Raw genomic sequence first — 22,950 nt, 5'->3', positions numbered from 1 at the left:
TATACAAACCAGTATGTGATCTTAACAGAAGTGATCTTTCAGGATTCCACTGTATGTACTTCCTTTACTAGAATTTCTGTACACCAAGCACAAAAAAGTAAAATACACTTGGTAAATACACACATTCCCCGTTTCTCAGTCACTAGAGTTTAGTTCAAGAAGTAATTCTGAAATAACTTAAGACCTCAGAACTTAACTCCTGGACGTGTACAGTACCAAGGCTCCCTGATCTGGTGTATAATATATCAGCAATCCTGATTTTCCAACGTCAAAAAGTTAAGTGAGGCTTAAGATTACATTCAAGTAAAGAAAGTTGCAAAATGAAGATGTTACCTGTAAATGTTTGGGTCCAGAAGCAAGGCAGTATCTTTTGGTAGTTTTGATAAATGAACTACTTTAGTTTTTAACTGATGTCGCTCACTTTCATTTACCCACACATCAGGCAGACTATGAATAAATAAATAAAATAAAAATATTCAAAAAATATCAACTGGTTTTCTTACCATAACATTATGTGGTAAACTAGTACATATGAAGCAAATATCCCATTTCCCTGGTTAAAAAGCATCTTCACCAGAATGAGGATAGGCAGCCACTCTTTACACATTATACTTTGAAGCTTTTCAGGTTCTCAGTTTGAAAAGACACTGAAGAGAATTTAGATCATTCCAGAAATATATTCTGAGTGTACAATGATAATGGCACTACATTCTCCACTGTGACAATTTAATGTGAAAATGGGTAACAGAAAAAACAACCAGACCTTTGAAAGTAATTTATTTCACTGGCAGAAATGGTTTGATTCTGTTTAATGAAAGGACAGGATACACTGCAGGCACTGAGCTTTGAGTTACTCTCATTTCCTTGCTCCAAGCTCGAAGGTTTCAAAGACAAAATGCTCCAACTCTGCTGAAGTTAATTGTTTGATTATCCTCTTTGGGTTTTTGGTGAGGTTTTAAAAATTTTCTACATGTCCTAGAAGCCAGAGATTAACTTCAGGCTGGGGGAGGAGTTTGCAATTAAGGTGTCTTTGAAACAGGTTTTGAATTGAGAAGCCCAACAGTTAAAAATAAATGTAGTGGCTCTTTTTCTGCAAAGCCAAACTTCACAGACTTTTGCAAATTATTTCACTTTGCATGAAAGTTAGCTGCAACTCAAATTCAATTTTTAGGGTAAACTATTCAAAACATGAAATAAAACCCAGAACCTCTAACGCAGCAGGAAAAGGAGTTTCTCCAATTAAACCTTTCAGATGAAGGAGGAAGAAAAAATTTAAAAACAACATAGCAGAGGGGGAGGGAGAACAACCCAGCAGGCAATCCATTTATTCACTAAGTGTCATGGATCTTGAAAGGTGGAAAAACATCATAGAAGTTTTTTAAATAAAGCCAAAAATCAGTTTTTGAACAACCAATATTGGGAAGACATTTTCAGTAGCAACTGCATGCTCAAGACACAAACAGCAAAAAGAAAACTTTTCACATGTGGAGATTTGAAAGATGCAGAAAGACAACAAGTCAGTAAGCTGATTTACTGGCACCAAAAATAAATTCCTGCTCTTAACAAAAACCAAAACCAACAAAACAACCCCAACCCTCCCAGCCTACTAGAAGTTACTTCCCTCTTGTAGAAGAAACAACTTCAATGCTTGTATTTACGTTTCCTGAGCAAAGCCCTAAACATATGGACATCCTGGAGAAGCTGTGCAGTTTCTCAGGAGTGCAGAAGTTAAATCACTACTGCCAGCTCCATGGGGAAGGCTGAGGAGCAGCTCAGGGGAGTGGGAAGGAACCACCCTGAGTGCATTTCACTGTCTGAAGTGTGAGTGCCCTGACAGGGCAACAGACTGATGGTGTGTGCCAGGATTCCTTGCCAGGATACCTGGGCATCTCCTCTGCCTACATGGAATAATCAAGATGAACTGAATACTCAGTAATTTAAAACCACAGCATTCAGTGCATGAAATACACGCTCTATCTAACCCATCTAACCCAACCAAGGTGCAACAACAGCAATATAAAATATATTCTTCCTCTGACCCAACCAACCAAATCTAAATTCCCTTGGGAATGTCTGTGGTGGTTTGACCAGGAAGAAGTGGGAATTCTGGGAAGCTGTGGTCAAACCAATGAAGGTTTTGGGTTTGAGACTGGCACCTGGTGTAGCCAGTGGGGTTTGGACACACCTCCGAGAATACACAGGGGTTAAAAAGCAGGGCACTGCCCTTGGCACTCTCTCTTGGGACGTCGCTTCGAAGAGGTCAGATCACCCTCCCCTGTCCAGCCGCTGCTGCTGGGCGGGGGAGGGGCAGCCATGCGGTAGGCCCGGGGCCTGGACAGAGATGGGGGTGAGAAAGCTCTCAAGGATGGAAGGGTGGCGGAGCCCCAAGAGACATCGGGCAGTCATCCCCCCCCGGAGGGAGAGAGAGGAGAGCCGGCGTCTGAATGTGATAGCAGCCAGCCCGGGAGGAGAAAGGGGAGGGAAGAGTGCAGCCTGGCCGGCGGAGCAGCAGCACCTGTGGGAGTACCGGCATTCCGGGACAGACAGAGACTGAAACTTTTAACCCTTTCTTACATGATTGGGGCCTTGCAAAAAATGCTAATCCTCCTCGAAGCTGAATAAGAAGGGAGATAAGAGATGAGATGAGACAAGGACCTGGCCCGAAGAACGTGGAGATGATTGAATGGGAAGAGATGATTTGGAGTGGCCTTTTGGCTGGACTTTTCTTGTGGCCATGGACTCAGTTGTTCCTGTGACACAGACTGCATTTAGGGGGAGGCAGTGGCTCAAAACCAGGAGGGTTCATTCATGAGGACCCCCCGGCCCCAGGGGATTGGAAAAATATGGGGGGGACAGATGTCCCAAAGCAGAGACTGTGCCTTTTTGGAGTGAGACAAGGCATCCTTGAAAGACAACCCTAAAAGCAGCTCTGGCCATGCGTCAGTGGTGAGAGCACTGGGCATGGAAGGAAGATGTCACAAGCGGCAAAAGGACTTTTTCCGGGCGGTAGCGAAGTGACAGGGAAGTACACGAGGTTTCAGTGTGTTTCCAGGAGAAGCCTATGGAACAGGAAGGACTCCTTTCCTCTTCATGAACTGCAGTTTGAGTATACTAAAGTGTGGGGCCAAGGCTGGGCAGTTGGTGATTTGGGAGAATGTATCGGATTGGGAAAGTCAGGGAGTGGGGAGGGGGAAAGTGGTTTTTGTAAGGTTTTCAATTCTTTTTTTTTTCTTTTCCTTATAGTCTTTCCCTATTTTCCCGTAGTTTAGGTAATAAAGTGTTCTTTATGTTAAAGTTGGAGCCTGTTTTGCTTATTCCTGGTCACATCTCACAGCAGACACCAGGGTGAGGGCATTTTCATGGGGGGCACTGGCTCTGTGCCAGGCTCAAACCATGACAATGTCTTAACATGTCTGAACAACCTCTCTCCAATGCAGACATTCTAATACTGGATTCACCTGCATGAGCAAAAAAATCATTTGACTCTGTATTAAAAAAAAAAAATATTACTCTTTTATTTTTCATGTTCCCAGTGTTGCATGCCTCTTAATGTTTATCTTAAAATAAAATGAACCATCTCTATCTGTAAATTAATATAATCTGTATTCATTGTAAAAAGAAAAATTTCAGAATGCTGTTAGATATAATACTACCATCAGTCCTAAAAGGCATCCAAAACCTGCCTATTTTACAAGGACATTTTAGCTACTGTCTCTCACGATGAATTGAAACTTGTGACAAAACGCATTAAAAATACAGATGGAAATTTAACTGAACTGGTATTAGAGCCCAAAGACTTGAAAGTGAAAGCAAAAATCAATAAACTCATTGTTTAACAATTTCTAAACATCTAAATTACTTTTTGAAAAGCATTTTTAAAATATTAACTCTTTAACGCAAATATTCACAGGCACAAAATAATTTAGTACCAGTTCATTGATCCCACTGTAAATTTTTCCCCACTTAAAATGTGCCACTAGCAATATACTCACATGTCCTCTGGTGTCCAATGAAGCAAGAGTTTTATTTTGCCAGAATCTTCTTTTCTTTTAGCTATTACCTATAAGAAATACAAAATCATAATTAAAACGAAATTACAGACTTTTTTCTCAAAAATTGTTGCTCTTCATGTCCTACTAGACATTCATAGAAAGCAAACTTTTATGCTACTTGAAAGTTGTGTGTCTGCAATAAATATGCTCTGAAGACTTAAAATTGTTTTGCAAAGAACTTAACTCCATTTAGGTTTTTAAGTGAAAACCACAATTCAGCCAGTGAATGTCCACTTAATCCAGCTTTATTTGGAAATATTCTTTCTACACTCTCTACAATTCCTGCACTGTCCCAGAAACAAAATGGAAATTCCAAGCAAACGCGCATCAGTGGCCTCAAATCAGACATGGTGTTCTGCTGACCTCTTCTGGAAAAAGAAAACAATTTCACACTGTAAATTGTGTGCATTGCAGGCATCTCTCTGGATCTTACAAGGTTTCAATATATTGAAACTATGTAACTAGTTAAAACACTAGTTAAAAATGTGGCCACTGAACTGAAATACCTGACAAAGCTAAAACCAGAGAACAGTTCAGTGTTTAAATGTTTTAGAGAAATAAGTCAAGCCAATTCAAAAGTTGGGAGTGGCATGACAGGGTAACCCATAAGTTACATTTTTCAATCATTGTAATATCTGTTCCTTAGTTCAGCAGAAATAATTTGGAAAAGATCTTCAATAGAGGCTACAGGTATTCAGCCTTGCAGAACAAGGTGAAATAAGCTTCATGCACACAAAATCTTTTATTTATGGAAAGAGACTGGTAGTTCAAGAGTATGAATCCCATACCAAGATTAAGCTGTAGCTGAAGACATGTCAGCCAGCACTCCCTGTCTGGACTATTCTAGCAATTTAAAACCATCCCTCCCCATTTTTGTCCCTTCTCTTACTTCTTTTCTTCAGCCAAGTCTCCACCTTTTACATGCCCTCATCTCCCAACATGCTCAAGAAAATCTGAGGTTATTCAACTTTTTTAACTTCTGATCCTTCTACCCCAATTCAGTACTTTATCCCTGCTTTGAACTTTTCTAAAATAATACTGATGTCTTTCCTATCCAAACACAAGTTCCCCACTTGGTTCTTGCCTCCTTCCAGCAATTCCTCCTTCCAGTATTTTGGTGGTAAGTTTATTAAAAGAAAAAAATGAGGATGGGAATAAATTTATTCAGGATTATATCTTTTAAACTGGAGGAAAAAAGGGAATAAACACATATTTGAGATCAACATCTTTACATATTCAATTATACACCAAAAACATTTCTTGTGATAAATGACCACTGCCACTCATGACTATGGAAATGCCATCTGAACCGTGTTCTTATTTAGAAAATAGAACCAATTTTCTTCTGCAACACAAAGTTGCTGTTAGATATTCTCCAACTGGATCAGACAGGACATGTTGCAATCCACTCAATCTGTGAGCTAGAACAATTACCACCAATACCTCTTAAAAGTTCATTTACTAACAACAGTGGACAGCTCAACCATACCGAAGAGCCACTATTGCTTATTGCTTATTAAATGTCTACAGCAGTAAGAAGAAAATAGAAATCTTTCTGAAAGATTGGATTTTTTAGACACAAATGTAAACAAAATACTTACAGTACTATGAAATACAACACTGTGGCCTTTTCCTAAACTTTCTATATGTGCTGAGAGGTTAAAGCAGATGGCTCGATGTCTTATAGCGTCCAGTGTTTGTGCATCAAAGAAGTCATGAGGTCTTGCTGGAAAAAAGGAAAAGAGATCCTTAGTGTTCAACACACTGAAAGCATTCAAACACATTCAAGCATGTAAATAGGTCTGAAGTGTCATTAGTAAATCATTTATCCTTCTGTCAGCAGCACTACCTTGTCAGAGAGCTGCAAACATCATTTTTACTGAGAGGGAGAAATTCTTCCTAGAGAAGCACAATTCAAGGTTGCTGAAAACACACTCTCTGTGAATTAAACAGCTATTTCCAAAAATGCAACCACATCCACTCATTTCAGTTTCAATAATGCCAAACAGTCAGGTGAAAAACTGCACACCATTACACATTCCTTTCCATGTAAAAGTTGCCATTCCATGTTCTTGGACTATTAGTAAACATTTTCTACCCAAGAAGCACAAGCTTCATGCAGCACATATTAACCTTCAATTTATAATGAGTAAAGCACAGCTAAAACCCATCTCAGATTTTACAACCAGTATAAAACCAGCAGGCATTATAAAGGCCTTTTCCTTTTAGAAAAGGACTTTTACAGTTAGGTGTTTCTTGAACAATAGAAAAATTTTTGAATTTTGATTTAAGGTATAAAATAAAGTCCATCAATTCTACACTAAAAATACTTGCACTAAAAAATAATTCCTATTAAGAACGTATTTGCATGGTATTAGAAACATTTCACAGAAGTGTTTTAAAATATACCATATAAAACTGTAAATACATCACATTAGCTGTCAGAATGAAAATATTCACATTTTTAAGCCTTACTTGAGAGCAGCAATTTATTAAATAACACACTAAAATTAAAACTAAGAAGAGGAACTGGTTATCAACTATGTATTACTCTGAAATCTGCACAAACACTGATTCAAACTTTTGCTGCCTTCATTTATAGCAGCAGCATTCTCTATTCCTGTATCCATGACTTCCAAATGAACTACAAATTGCACTTGGAGCTGATGCCGAATTTTGCCCCAAAAGGCGAGAATAACTGCCTAAGAGACTCAAGTAAGTCAGCATAGACAGGAGGTATTTTATTACGATGCGTCGGAGAAATCACAAAAGGGATTTCTGGCTATCTCATGACAGAAGCAACTTTTATACAGTCTTGGGTGCAGGGTTACATCATATTCATAAGAGGCGTGGTGTGGGCGGAGACATCTATTTTGAGGATTATTCTTGGTGGTCCTTCCGGTGCCTTCATCGCGGGCAAGGGTCTTCTGATGAGTCTTCCTCTTTAAACTTTTGAACTCCTATCCTAATATGGTCAATTCCCGGTGTACTTGGCTTGGTTCCCATGGCTTGGCACGGCTCTTAGGGTCAGTTTGACATTGGCACAGCTCTTAGGGTCAGTTTGACACTGGCACGGCTCTTAGGGTCAGTTTGACATTGGCACGGCTCTTAGGGTCAGTTTGACATTATTAGCTCTGATCATGCTTAGCTCGACAATTCCCTTATCCCTATCTCTCTTTATTGTTTGCCCTGCTTACCAAACTTCAAACAGAAGGATCCACCAGGATTGCTTCTGGATTAATGAATAACCTATCATACACATAATCATGCATATTCATAAGAGGCGTGGTGTGGGCGGAGCGTGGGCGGAGACATCTATTTTGAGGATTATTCATGGTGGTCCTTCGGTGCCTTCCTCATGGGCAAGGGTCTTCTGATGAGTCTTCCTCTTTAAACTTTTGAACTCTTATCCTAATATGGTTCAATTCCCGGTGTACTTGGCTTGGTTCCCATGGCTTGGCACGGCTCTTAGGGTCAGTTTGACACTGGCACGGCTCTTAGGGTCAGTTTGACATTGGCACGGCTCTTAGGGTCGGTTTGACATTGGCACGGCTCTTAGGGTCAGTTTGACATTGGCACGGCTCTTAGGGTCAGTTTGACACTGGCACGGCTCTTAGGGTCAGTTTGACACTGGCACGGCTCTTAGGGTCAGTTTGACACTGGCACGGCTCTTAGGGTCAGTTTGACACTGGCACGGCTCTTAGGGTCAGTGTGACATTGGCACGGCTCTTAGGGTCAGTTTGACACTGGCACGGCTCTTAGGGTCAGTTTGACACTGGCACGGCTCTTAGGGTCAGTTTGACACTGGCACGGCTCTCAGGGTCAGTTTGACACTGGCACGGCTCTTAGGGTCAGCTTGACATTGTTAGCTCTGATCATGCTTAGCTCGACAATTCCCTTATCCCTATCTCTCTTTATTGTTTGCCCTGCTTACCAAACTTCAAACAGAAGGATCCACCAGGATTGCTTCCGGATTAATGAATAACCTATCATACACATAATCATGCATATTCATAAGAGGCGTGGTGTGGGCGGAGCGTGGGCGGAGACATCTATTTTGAGGATTATTCATGGTGGTCCTTCGGTGCCTTCCTCATGGGCGAGGGTCTTCTGATGAGTCTTCCTCTTTAAACTTTTGAACTCTTATCCTAATATGGTCAATTCCCGGTGTACTTGGCTTGGTTCCCATGGCTTGGCACGGCTCTTAGGGTCAGTTTGACACTGGCACGGCTCTTAGGGTCAGTTTGACACTGGCACGGCTCTCAGGGTCAGTTTGACACTGGCACGGCTCTTAGGGTCAGCTTGACATTGTTAGCTCTGATCATGCTTAGCTCGACAATTCCCTTATCCCTATCTCTCTTTATTGTTTGCCCTGCTTACCAAACTTCAAACAGAAGGATCCACCAGGATTGCTTCTGGATTAATGAATAACCTATCATACAGCATTATCAATAATTCCAGGATTGCTTCCAGATTAATGAATAACCTACCATACAGCATCATCAGCAATTCCTGAGTGTGGATGGGGCGAATCCCCTTGTACCTAACATGAGACCACCCGCCGGTGATATGGGATATGGCTCCAGTGTTAGGGGTCGTGTGAGTAGCTAATGGGATGGGAATGGGATAGGACTGCTCAGGGTTGATTCTCAGTCTGTGGCTCTGCCTAAGCATTTTGATAACAAAGTTATGTTCTTGTGCAGTAGTAAAATGCTGATCGGATGGGCAGTTTGGGGCTTCAGAGCTAACACTTGCTGCGCTCCTGGGGCTGATTGTTGGTAAGCATTCATCTGTACACTGTGTTCTGTCCCTGCTCCATCTCAGCTGGACACTGCCAGTTAGGCAATCACTCACTGCAATGAGTTCTCACTCCAAGTGCCAATGCAGGACCCCAGCTCGTGCTGCAGGTGCTCAGTGATGCAAGCACATCAAGATTTTATAAATATTTCTGAGGGAGGATGGAAAGAAGGGAGAAAAACCAACAAATTTTTGCTTTCAGGTTCATGCAGCAAATTTCTCCAGGATTTGCAGTGGAAAACATTCAGCAGACTGAGAAGAAAGGGTACAATTTTTCAAAAGTGTGTGAATTATTTATATTATTCTTTAATGTTAGTATTTTCTAAGCTTCTTTACCCCAAAATGATTTTGAGAAAATGGATTTAAGTATTTTACTTCGTGCTTAATAATGCAAGTTCCAAGTACACATTTCAGTTCCTTAAGTCAAATAAATTACATCATCACATCAGTAACTCACCAAATGAAAACCAAGCTCTACATAAGTAATAGAATCTCATTGAAAATTTCATGGACAGAAAGCTTCCTTATCTCTCTCATATTCCTCCTGTGAACTTGATTATCATGCATGCTAATGACTACAGTGTCATCTTTGCAATGAAAAAGCAAGTAACAATACTGCAGTCAAGGCAGCTTCAGAACAGCAATACTGTGACCTATTTTAGAGGTGCACTCTTGCAATATATTTGGTTCTAAAAGCCCCTCTGCATGAGTGAGAGAACATGAAAAAAGGCCACCCAGAAAAGAAAGCAAGCCACATACTCTAATCCTGAATTATTCTACATCAAAATTCCTAAGACAAATAAGATCTCTATAGCACCATGAATGTGACCAGTTAAAAGGGTGCCACCAGTAAAACAAACTTTTATAATAAAAGGCTGATTTTCAAACTTAGAAACACATAAAAACACAAGACAGGACAAAAGAAAAGTAAAACATTTTAAAATGGCAAGATTCTAAAAAAAACAATTAAGTAACAGTAGAAATTTTCTTTAAAAGTATCAGTTAGAAGACTGTAGTCTCATTACATACAGCCACAGTAAAGTCTCACTTTCCATTATACATTCTCTCACAAAAAGGTGTTACCTTCAGATATAAACCAGGAAGCAAATGTATAAATGTGCTGTACTTAAGTATTAAGAATTTATACATGAGGGTGCTTCAGTAACAGCATGTATCAGCCATTAATTTTCAATAAATATTTAGCAATCCTTTTACACCTTTACAAAAAAAGCCAGGGTCTAACAAAGCCATGAGGCACAAAGAACATACTGACAACAATTTTTTTTCAGAGACAAATTGTTTTGTGATGAAAACACTGCCAGCTTTTGGCAAATTATTATCTGCAAGTGATTTAAACAGACTGTCCACTATTAAATGGCATTTTGTTTACATCCAGATCATTAAGTCCTTGTAAGAGAGGAGAACTTGCAGAGAACCTGGTTACATGTGTTAAACATCTCTCCTTTTGGGCACTTAAAACATCTACAGATAAATCTTTCTTAGGTATTTAGCTTTATATACTCTAAACTGAAAATATTTAATGATGTTAAATTGTGTTATTTTGGCTTCCTAGATAAAGGTTTTGCCTGCCCCCATTCTTCTTGTAAAGACAAAACACACAAACTTGCACACTTCACTCTTTAACTAAAACTAAGCCAAGAAACAAAGACAAGCAAGATTGTATCAGCCCCTTGTCACCTTCAGTTCACCAACAATAACCCACCCAAAGTTTGAAAGGAAGGCTGCCAATACTCAGCATCTGCAGAAAATGCCATCAACTTTGGATACATTTCTGGGTCACATACCCTCTGGAGAAATACATTACAGTAGTCAGTTCCCAATTCAGTTAGAGATGATTTCTGCCCCAAGGCAAAAGTCTACAGCCAGCATTGCATTTGTCTCAAGAGGCAAGAAGATAAGAAATTGCTCAAGCAGCTGTCATTTTTCCTCCTGAGCAACACTTGATCAAGACAGCAGACCATTCAAATACTGCAGTCTGGTCTTTAACATTCACACAATATTTATTATTTCCAATTTTTTTGCCATAAATTCATTCACGATTTCTGCAGCAAATTCTTATCACAACTAAAGCATATTAACAGGTGATCTGAAGTTTAATTATGAAGCTCTGCTTTGAAATTTGTAAGTCAAATAATATAATATGATGTTTATCAATTGCTAATAAAATGCCAACCTGAAAAACTACTTCTGCATATAGTGGGGTGAAAATTAATGAAGATGCATTAAATCAGCCACCCAACAAAATCAATGTGGAGAAGCAAGGTAACACGCAACTCAGGAACTCCTGAAAATGAGAATTTTCAAGTGACCAGTCTCAGACCTTTATATTTTGAGTAACAGTCAACAAATCATGATGATCCTTTATGAAGCTGCAATTATCTGAAGATGTCTCTCTTATTACATCTAGGATGCAAAAAGATACTGCAAAGTGAGCCCATAACCCTTCACTGATCAGCCTTCTCTTCTGCAACCTTCTCATTTACCCAATTTCCACAGTGAGAGGGAAGAAAAGTTCCTTAAACACAGGTGAGGTATTAAGAATAAATCACAATTGTGTGATAAAGAGTAATCACCTAAGTCCACCAGTATGTGAATCCATTGCCGCAGTACCATTTGAATAACTGGTAACTGTATTTCCTCACAGGGAGAGAAATATGGATAAAGTTACATGTTCTGCTACAGAAGAGTTTTGGAGAGATAAAACTGTGGCCAGTATGAGATTTAAAACGTCCAGTGGTTCATAAAAAAAGGTATCTTGTTCTACTTTCCAATACAGTAAGATGGATTTTGCACCACAAGTAAAAATACATGTAGTTTTTTCTTCAGCTGTTGACACACCAGCAGAAAAAAAAACTAAAGGAGTTTTTTAATGTCTCTTCTAAAATGCAGGTGGCAGAATAACACTTTAATATTAGCAAATGGTCAGTTTGGTACTGGAGGGTTGCATCCAAAGCAATATAGCCCAAAGTGAAATATTTTAACAGTTGCCTAATCTTTCCTAACTATTTCTGTAGATTAGAATCTCTATAGAAATTTGATGTTTTATTAGTCTAATTCTAGGACAACTCAGGAATCAAACTACAATTCCAAATGGACTAGAAGAGGTACTGGGTAAGTGATGATTTCTTGCTAGAGGAAACACTTCTCACTTTAAATGACAAATCACACCTCTCAGCACATTGGTTCATATAAAATTAATGAACAGCAACTATGTGGAGACAGATTAAAAAACCATAGCAAGTCAATTCTGCCCAAAATTACATCTTGGTTATGCTCATAAAACTGTCATTAACATAATGAAATGTTGTGCTCAAAAAAGAGCTTATATAACATGCATTTATCTCTAATTTATATGAATCTGCAATCTCTGTCTAAACTTCAGATCTCATTAGCACTAAACAGAACCCTTTCCAACAGTAATAGAGTCAGTAAACAAAAAGCAACTCTGAAATGAAAAGCTTCTTTCAATTGGCAACTCCAATTGTTGCTCACAGAAAACTGATCTTTTTTCCTTGACACACAGAGATTTACCCTGAAAAGAAACACAAAGAGAATCTGGAATTGTTTTCTTCCCATCACAAGGAATGCCAACCCTACCAGACTCAAATCTGCAGAGAAACCACCAGGGTGAAGAGGAAGTTTCACTCCACGACAAACCTTTCAAGAACTTCTGGAACACTTACGTAGTGATCTTCTCCTCTTGTTCTTCAATTTTCTTCTTTTATTCATTCCAGCTTTAGATGGAGATTCCTCTTTGGCCTTTGGCTGGCTGGCAACTTTAGAAGAGTTCTGCTGGCTGAAGTGTGTGGGCACATGACGGGCAAGTCCTCCCTGAGATGCAAAGCTGGCATTGCACCCACCAACTACACACTAGTGAGAAAAAACACAACAACTGCATCAGTGCCTGGGTGGCACAGGAGCTTCGACTGCTGCGACTTTTCTGCCTCCATTTCCAACACACTAAAGCAAAACCAACTCTTAATGACCATGCAATTCTTAAAAAGAAAAAGAAAAACATATTCTGAAATATATTTGCTTGAAGTTTTTAACTCCCAATTATTATTTCATGATACTTTTTATGCCATACTATATTTTTTATTGTATAGTATAAAAATAATCTCCAACAATGCACTAGCAAACTTCCTTCTCCATACACCAACATTCCCTTGCCTTTCCAAACACTGTTACTGTTTCAAAACCTCTCCAATGCTCTCCATCTGGTAACAGCGACATCCTCTAACATCCTCCTTTCCTGTGACAAGGCAGAAGTAACAAATTCATCCTTACCCACGTGAGATTTGAAACAGCTCAATGCTCTGTGTAAACGCTATAAAATGTCAATGAACAGCTGCCTTACAGTTGTGTCTAAAACTACCTTCAGTAAAGTTGTAGTAACAATTATTTATACATTCATTTTGGGATGCTGCTATTACTTCAGGAGCATTTAAGGTAGTTCTCATTTAAAGGAAATGTCCTCTCTCAACAGAAAAATAAGATCCAACAATAATCAAGTAGAAACATACAAACAATGACAGCAGCAACTAAGCTGGTACTGGCTACAATTATTGGTACTTTTATAAGTATCTGATTCATATTTGCAATTATTTTATTTGCAAAAGAAATATTTAAATTATACCACTGGAGAGGGAAGCACAACCCTTTTCTATTGTTTTCTGAGCTTACATGGGTAATAGAAAAGTAATTTTAGAACATGCATTTCATCACGGGCTGCAATTAGTTGTGTATGCATATGATTGATTTTTCTTCTTGATTGGAAGACAAGAAAACAGCTTTAGAACTCCACATGTCCCACTTTTTGCCCCTAAATCCCAACTGTGCTGTTTTCTAACAGTGCTGGCAGAACTGAGACATCTATTTCTGCCTCAGACTTAGCAATTGGTTTTCCATGATCAGTAGTAAAATACAGTGTCCACAAAGAGAAAAGCTTAATACTTGTGCTTAATACTTGCTATAGGACTAAAAATATGTACACAGATTTCAAGAAAATAACAGGCAAAAAATGAAAGTTCTTCACTTTTTTTTTTGGTGTGTTTGTTGTGTTTTTTACAAGGGAAGAATTCTTAGAGACAGTTAGAGGAAGTTCTCTATGTAATGAACTAACTCAAATGTAGAATTCCCTGACAAAAAGCTTGAGGAACCCTCACACTGTATTTGGTCCTCCCTGTCTCCCCCACTATTAAGCACCTTAAGAAATGTGAAGATTTCTACCAAAATCCCCCCCTCTGCCTTTTTACCTTGCCCTAAGATTTCCCATGCTCAAACAACAGCAACATTGTCTACTTAGATTCCAGTGACTTAGAGTGGAAGAAATCCCAGCACACCTGTGAGTCCCAGCACACTCTGGATGCTGATCTCATTACACTACACTAACACAAACACAAATTTCCTTCTTTAAAATCTGCACTTGCAGAATCACAGGGTGGTTTGGGTTGGAAGGGTCCTTTAAAAGTCATTCAGTTCCAAGAGCCTGCTGTGGGTAAGGCCAGCATCCACTAAATTAGATTGCTAAACCCCTCAAGCTGACCTTGAACCCAAACCACTTGTTTTTATGAAAGATTGTTCAACTCCCAATCAACAGATAAGTCCACAATGCATGTGTGCATCAGTTTAAACATTTTCTCCTCTCCTTTTTGTTGTCCTTGAAATAGCTGTCTTGCCCATAAAGGCAGCTGCATTAAAGTAAGCCACAAAATTGAAATTTAGGATTAACTTTCACTAATGCGCTCCTGACTTCAGATTCCACCTCTTGATCACACAAACACTGTCAGGAAAAAAAAAAAAAAAAAGCTGGAAACCAGCCTATATCTTGAAATTCAGTCACACTGAGAAATTAAAATTTTAGTTTTAACAATGCCTGCTATAGGTCCAAAACAACCTAAAGCCTTGGTACAGTGCATGCATTATCATATTCCAAGTTAAATATGGTATCAAAAAGGGAACATCTTTGGGAAAAAAGCACAAACCATGTGTCAGGCACTTTTCTAAAACTTTTCAAACCATAACTGTACTTCTTGTCAGATGGGAAGCACTGTTTTATGACAAACTGCAGGTTGATTCATGATGTCTTAACTTTTTTCTTGTCATGTACAGAGCAAACAATCCCAAATATTCTATATGGATTATCTACAGAAGCTACTGCTAACTTTTCTTGCTCTACCCAAGTTTTACTTTCAAAATCCCTAAACCAACATCCTTAGATCCTCAATATCTGCTACTTGCAACTAGAAATTGTCTTTTTCCAGAAAGTGTATTAATAGTCTACAGCCACAGTACAAAATATTTGCAGAAATTATTACATTCAGATTCTGTGTACTTTGAGACTACCTGATCATGTCTTCAAATAATCAACAGCTGATAGATCAAAGATGACAGAGAATGCCTTTGCAGTAGACAGGAAATAGTAGAAGAGGAGAATGAAAAAATCTTACCTGTTTGTTCTTTTTTTTCTCTAAAATAATATATCCAGCAATCCGTTACTAATGGGCAAAGTCTCTTCTCTCCAAAGATAAAGGAGCAGTTCAGGCTGTCACTTCAGGATCTCTGGACGGTAAGTCACACCAAATCAGCTTCCCACCAGATAATTATAGATCTCTAGAGGCCTTCTAATAAATCAACTCAACTATTATGCACAACTTTGAACCAATCTTGCCATTTTTCCCCCCAAAACCTAAATCTCAAAATTTTGCATTGAATTTGAAATACAACAGATTGGGTCCGGATTGGTGGATATGTTACTTCAAGAGAAAGGAAGTAAACATGTAAGAAGTTTAATTTCTCCAGTGTACCCATACCCACCATTATTAATGGGCAGTAATGATCAGTGACTTTAACAAACAGGATACAAAAGTATCTAGCAATGCAGCTTTTTGTTCTAAATTCAAAATAACCAAATCTCCTATTTGTGTTATTCAGTGTGTAATATTTTTCTAGTAAATCTAACAGAAATAGTTTAGACATCTGGATAAACTTCCTTATTGTCTCTACATCTGAGTGTCTGGGCAGAGTGCCTTTATATTTTACATCTGCAATGCTCTGATGGACAGAAAATATTGTGCCAAGAGAGTAACAGACATGAATTGCCAATGAAGACTGGAGCTGCTCGCCTGTGTTTTCTACATTTCACCAGGCATTACACTGAGGGTTGTATCAAATACAGTCACCCCTTCATGAATTCTGGAAGTTACAGGGAGCACCCAACTTCATTTTTAACACTACTTTCTTCCCCCATTTTAAGGAGAAGCCTGCAATGAACCTGTGCACTACCACTTGTTGTCACTAGCAACATTTATCCCACAGGAGCAAACCTGACATGATTGCTCTTGAAGAGCACATCCACTGGAATCCATGGGTGGGAGCAGCTGCTGGCACTCCCATGTGCGTCCTCACAGATTCATTTAGGTTGGAAGAGACCTTTGAGATCACCAACCCCAATCCTAATGCTACATGCAAGTATTATTACTTAAATTTTTACTTTATTTTTGTTTTATGCTATTATTCTGCATAAAATCTCCCACTATTTTGTGCTCATCTGCCATTTGTCCTTTCATTGTGCTCAACATCTAAGAGCTCATTTGATGTTTCTTCAAGTAACCTTCAGTGCCAAGTAATACTTGATTAATTTAATTTTGCCCCTACACCAGAAACCATGCTGGAAAACACAGGTTGTCACAACTCCCTTAACTATTCCAATACTTGTAGCAGCCAAGTTAAGGACAAGAAAGATGAAATATCTTAATATTCACTTCTTTTCAACTTGCCAAGGGCAGTTTGTTGAAACCAGGATGTTTTCTGACTCAGCAGATTATTCCTTTACATCCTGTCTATAAAGTCTGAAAGCCAAGCTGCTGAATCCTCAAGAGGACCAGCCCTGCATGCTGATGATTATCCACAATGTTCTACTGGTTTCTAAGAAGCTGCAAAATTGTGCAGTAAGAGATCTAAAAAAGAATAATATTGAGGGTTTACTCTCTCAACTGTCAGTAAAATCATGTTCAATATGAGCATACTAAATGTCTTTGGAAAGAATGCCTATATTTAATGAATGTCTACAATGACAAAAAAATATGAAAAGGATTGGCTAAAATCAGACTGTGAAGGAAATGACTCACAGAGGAGCTGGATGTACACTACCAAGATATTGCCCCACAGAAAAAAGGAGCTAGCATAACAACAGTCTCAAAAAATAGGTATGCATAAGGAAATGTACCTTTTCTGTGACACAGGTACTAATTTATTCACGATGAGAGGGACACACAGCCATACAACCAGGAAAAAAAGGAAAAACTCATGAAAATATGAACCATTTTGCCTTTGCAATTTCATTTCTGTGACAAATGAACTGCACAGTCACATGGCTGATAGGAATGAATGGAAAGGGCAGGTAAAACCCACAAAGACCTTTCAATAGGAAAGCAGAACAGCTCATTTAGAGCTGAATGGAGCTTTTAGTCAAAGGACAGCTCCATGTGTATCACAGAAAGAGATAATTAAACCCAAAATGTGCAACTACCTAAAATGAGCCCATTTGTAAGCAAAAGGGGAGCTGGACAGGGATATATCCTTCTATGCCAAAGGGAGTTATGTTTGAGACAGTCTCCAATGCTTCTCAATTTAAGAAACTACATTTCTCTCTACTTTTCACTAGAAATGTAAGAATATATCAATCTGTGATATACTTATTACTCTCTTCTGGTCACTGTTTAATTTACCTTTCCAAAAGTAAGATTTCCAATTTTCTAGTTGTCATTTTCCTAGCTAAGATTCTTTGTTTCTTTGTTTTTATTTTAAACATTCTAAATAGCAGTTCTTCAGACAACAGCACAGAGCTTTCCATTACCACTTCTTACAGCTTTCCTCAAGAATCCCAACATTATTTTTTAACAGAAACACTGAATGATTACTTCCTGCAAGTTTTCCAAAATGAAAGATTCCTTCCTTTTATGTTAGGATTCAAGTATACTGACATGAAGTTTCATTTGCAATTTAGGTTTTGGGAGATATTTTGTCTGCAGTAATTATCAAGAACAGGTCTTTAAAGCAACTCTGACTTTAAAAAATCTGGCTTTCCCTGAAAGGTGAGCAATTAAGATTTATGAGACAAGCTAAATGCACAAAATGGACACATTGGCTCCATTTTTGACTGGCTGCCACAAAACAATTAATAAAAGTCTGTTCTTGAACTGGTCAAGACTAATATCCAACACTTCAAGTGTTTTTTGTCTCAGAGTAGATTTCTAAAGTTAGCATAAAAAAAAAGCAGCAGAAAATGAAGGAAAGGAGCCAGCTAATTAATAGATTGCCATCACAGACACTCACATACTTGGCTACCCCATGTGAGCCCTGAAGCTTATTTCAGCATAAATGACAGGGGAACAAAAGATGTTACAAAATTCTACTCAGACCACAATTATCCTCCATTCAAAGCTCCCAGGAACAGATTGAGAAATACAGGGATAAAAAACAAACAGAGGGACTCCAGACAACAGTATGAAAAAATGCTGCAGTGACACACATTGAGCCAGGATGATTAACTACTGCAACCCTCCAATGGTTTGTTCTCTCCCTCAGTAGCACCAGAAAGGACAGAAAATCAGCTGGTGAAACAACAGATATTGAACACAAGATGATTATTAGCAGAAACAATTGTGGACAATTTTAGGGCTCTAGCTGGAACCAGCCTGGCCAAAAAAACTCAGTTTTGCCAGGTAAGGCTGACACTCAGAAGTACTACTGGTGTTTCTGAGCTATGGCCACCTCCTCAACCCAGTGTCTCTACAATTGAGTTTCTTTCATCTAGACCAAATAAGAACAGAGATTAAGCTATTAAAGGACTTTCATCCAAGAACAAAGCTTGCCATTATACTTTGAGGTAGACAAAATATTTCATTCCAAAATAGAGAAAACCTAAGGTAGAAGTTTCCTCTGGTAACTGGTGGTTGCTTTCTTTACTACTACTACTGCTACTATTACCACTATTATTAATAATGATAATATTAATAATCAGAGATTAGGATTTAAGATTAGATCAGTTCCTGGCACAACTATATCTGCAAACTTGCAGGGATCTATGATCCTTATGCTATCCTTCCAAGAAACTCATTCCTTCAAGCACAGGTTATGATAACCTTAATACTCATTTTCCTGTGGTTGAGTCAGAAATTTTCAGTCTAAACTGCACAGTCCAGTATGGAAAAAAAATCTGTTTGGTAAAAAAGTCTTTTTCACATGCAATGCACTATTTTTACTCTTTTGGTTTTGAGTTTAATTTAGTTTTGTTTTCTGTCATAACTATTATTAAAACCTATATAGAAAATGTAACTACAGAAAGAAACCCCTGTAACAGAAAAGTATTTTTAGTTATAAAGCTGCCTTAAAATATATTTTTTACAAAGTGGAAGATTTTACCTGAGGAGAAAGAGAAGAGAGGGAAGACAGGGACTAAAACTTGGTGAGGTTAGGGATGGAGAACAGGAGGCATAAATTGCTACCTAAACTCAAAAAAAACCCCCGAATCCTATTTCATTTTCATATCCTACATGGAAGAACTTCAGTCTGAAGTAGTGTGGGTGGGACTTACCATCAAGTGATCCAGGACTGACAGCTATGAACTGCCCCAACTGTATCCATAAGAGGATGAAGCAGCTCATTAATAACGGATTGGTGGATATGGGAATGATAAACACTACTATACCTAGAATTGCAGGTACAGATTAAGGGGAGAAAGAAAGAGAAAGTTAGAAAATACTGTGCAGGAAATACACTCAGGTCACTGGTCCTGCATTCCTGACTTCCTTATTCTGTTCACAGAATGAACCATGAATAGTCACTGCCAGTGTTTCCACTGAATTTAACAAAAGCAGCTCTTAAGCAGGAATGTCACCATCAGCCACGATCCAAAACTCAATGTGCAAGTGTAAAGTATGAGAGAAAATACCTCACTGTTACAGTGCAAGCAGCTCAACCTCAGAATGCACAAAGCCCCTATTTACTTTTACACTCCCTGCCATTTATAGATTAAAAGAAACAGGGACAGAGAAACAATAAGAGTTTCTTCACCTGCTTTTGTAAGAGAACAGGACCTTTGGGCACTATTACTGCAAAGAAGAAAGCTCAGCTCACTTTTCTTCAGCTCACTCCAGTGATGGTATTTTTCAACTGACATATTGTATTAGGAAAAACAAAGAGAATATTTCTAAAAATGAGAGATAATGTATGTTACAATGAGCCTTACCTTGAAAGGTTTGTCCCCACTGTGTGTCAGCATATGCCTCTGCAACCAACTTTGACTTGTTGAAGGTGTATTATATACTTTGCAACCTTTCCACAAGCAAACAAACACCTAATAGAGTAAAAACGTGGTAAGTTTACACACATTGGAGAGAACAGTAAATAAAAAGCACATTAGCAAAGAAGGCTGTTGTTACAACATCTCAGAACACTTCAAGGAATTTTGAACAATAACCATTTATTTTGAAACACACTTCTCATATCTCACCAAGGAAAAAATAATTACAACCCCAAATATTCAGTAAGAACAGGTCACTGGAAGAAAATACCAACAGACAGATGCTCCTGCAGATAAACACAATCAAGAGCAACAGGGTCTGCTGTATTTGTGTTTGCACTCAGAATCTGTATCCACCAGATGTGGAGCCAGAATATTTTTAAATGAAAAATTTGCATTTTCTTGGTAGTAGTTACAGAAATATAATTATTTGCTCTCCTAAGCAACTAAGTTATTTCTTGAGCATGAAAAAGTAAAAACTCTTAATTGCAATGCCATCTATCTACTGGAGTTTTGTATTCTGGAATACCAGATACTTCTAGTTAGGGCCTTACATTCAATTCCTGATGAAGGAAGCTACCAATTCTCATAGGATTCAAAATTCTATGGCTGTTTTGTGATTCCAGTGTACAGAACAATCACGTCACAATAGTGCATTAAGGGGAGCAGAACTCACTCATGCTGCTTTTCTCTCTCTCATTGTGTTTATCTGTAACTGAGGGAATAAAAAAGCTCAATGAACTTGCCTTTCATTAGAATTTCCTCAACAGGTCTGTGGGTGAAGGGAGGTAAAGCCCTAATTTGTCACAGCAAAAGAAAGTTCCCAGGCAGAGCACTGTTCATAACACAGGTTTTCAGAAATGCAGGAAACTAATTGGATTTCAGTTTCTTGTTCTCTTTTGGAGAATAAAACCCCCTCACCCTTCAAAAGATTTTATTTTCCAAATGAAAAAGCAGCCACGGGAGTTCCACGTTCTTGCTGTACAATAGATCCATAACCAGCTTTACTCAGACAAAGCTGGAAACCCCTCAGTGGCTGGGACTGATCCACACCCACTGACACAAGGCCCAAGTCCCTGAACATTTGGGGTCTGTCACTCCTCAGTTTTGAGATCCCCTCAAAACCACAGAACTGGGATTTCTGAGATTTCTGAGATTTCTGGCTCTGCAGCAGCCCCATAAGCGTGCTGGCATTTCCAGCAGCAACTGCAGGGCCCTTGGCAAAGGTGTTACTGGAACTTACAGATGGGGGAAATACAAAGACCTGGCTTTGCAACCACGGGCCAGAAGTCTGCACAAGGCAGCTTGGGAACCCAAGAAGCTGATCCCAAAATGTTTCGGAAATAACATCTTGCAAAAGCAAAACTGTTTTGTCAAAAAGCTTCCCAGGCTCATCATGGATGTATCTGGTTTGGACTGAAGCCATGACCTCGGTATTAGCTGGAAAAAGTACATTTTACCACGCAAAGATGCTTATCCTATTCCTTTCCATTCTCAATAAGCAATTACTTAACCCCCACTCTTCTTCAAATGTGGAGCCATTGCAGCTAAGAGAGGTCTGAAATCCCATGAAAAGCAGGAGACAATTTCCAAAACACTTGAACACCTCACCGGCAGGTGGCAGACAAATCCCTGAAACAAACCCATCAGGACACATCCCCCTTCCACAGCCCTGCCTTGGAACTTCCCAAAAAATTAACTCCAGTAGGGGCATTCAAAAGTGCGAACTCAATGCAACACTTATTAGACGCTTTGTGCTTCCAACAACCTCCTCTTTCAAATATACAAATATAGTCCAATATTTACTAAATGAAAATATCCACAAATCATGTCACATGAAATGTTAAGTGACAAGAAAGAAAATAGAGGGAAAAAAACCCAAACCAAAATCTGCAAAATCTTCCAGCCCCTTTTTAAGAAATGTAAAGGATGGGATAACAAAGATCCAAACACACCTTATTCATTTCACTGTTTCATGCAGGTTTCATGTAACACCTTTATATACCTGTGGACAGAACTCAGGAATCATCTCATGGGTGGCTAAAAAGCCACTACACTGGATGGATGATTCTGCTCAGATACTGGACTGAAAAAAGCCATCAAATATGAAACTGAAAAGTTTGATCATGCCAAAAAATATTGTCTAAATACAGTCAGAGTCACAGCTGTCTCAGTGACATATTTACATAATAAATTATTTAAAGTAATGCAAATTAGCATTTTATTTAAGTTTCTTATTCACTTAAGATAAAGTGCAACAGCCTAACATTTTCCTTCTGAAGAACTGACAGGGCAAAAAGTCAAAAGATAACAACTATTCTACTTTGAGAATATCTCAAAGAATTATCTCTCCCAGAAATTGAAGAGCTGCAACACACAGAGTCTAAAGCAGGCACATTGCTTGTGCTGGATGTAAAGGTAGTTAACATGATATATTCCAGACATCAGAGGTAATTTGGGAGCTTGAAGATGGGAGGTAGTTAAGTACAAAGTTGAAATTACTCTACTAGAAGACGTTTTTAAACATTAAAATTGAGACCAATTATCATTTGACCAGGGATTAGACTGGAATTTACATGTTTATATACGCAACTCAATTTAAAAAAAAATTAGATGCAATTATATAGAAGGCAAACTTGCCATCAGTATTACACACAGAGCTGTTTTGTTAAGACTTTGTACTCTTGAGTCAGTCTTACATCTTCCCTTCTGGACATTTGGGATGGATTTTACCTGTAGTAAAACTCCTTTGGTAACAGTAATTAAGATGTGACT

At 38.6% G+C, this 22,950-nt stretch overlaps 1 protein-coding gene across 2 annotated transcripts in view; it reads right to left on the bottom strand.

Annotated features, from left to right (window-relative positions):
- Positions 1-22,950, bottom strand: part of AEBP2 (AE binding protein 2) — a 44,404-nt gene that overhangs the window by 3,425 nt on the left and 18,029 nt on the right. Inside the window, exons 3-8 of one of the 2 annotated variants that reach the window (XM_014275977.3) lie at positions 20,122-20,229; positions 12,554-12,740; positions 5,654-5,778; positions 3,993-4,060; positions 334-447; positions 10-76 (exon numbers count right to left, since the gene is read on the bottom strand). In XM_014275977.3, the coding sequence (XP_014131452.2) occupies positions 22-76; positions 334-447; positions 3,993-4,060; positions 5,654-5,778; positions 12,554-12,740; positions 20,122-20,229 (657 nt within the window). In that variant the 3' untranslated portion in view covers positions 10-21. The remainder of the gene's footprint in view (positions 1-9; positions 77-333; positions 448-3,992; positions 4,061-5,653; positions 5,779-12,553; positions 12,741-20,121; positions 20,230-22,950) is intronic. The other variant, XM_014275978.3, reaches the window with a different exon arrangement.

This window comes from Zonotrichia albicollis, chromosome 4, assembly GCF_047830755.1.
Source record: "Zonotrichia albicollis isolate bZonAlb1 chromosome 4, bZonAlb1.hap1, whole genome shotgun sequence".
NCBI classification, from domain to species: Eukaryota; Metazoa; Chordata; class Aves; order Passeriformes; family Passerellidae; genus Zonotrichia; species Zonotrichia albicollis.
This window is presented reverse-complemented; position numbering and strand designations above follow the sequence as displayed.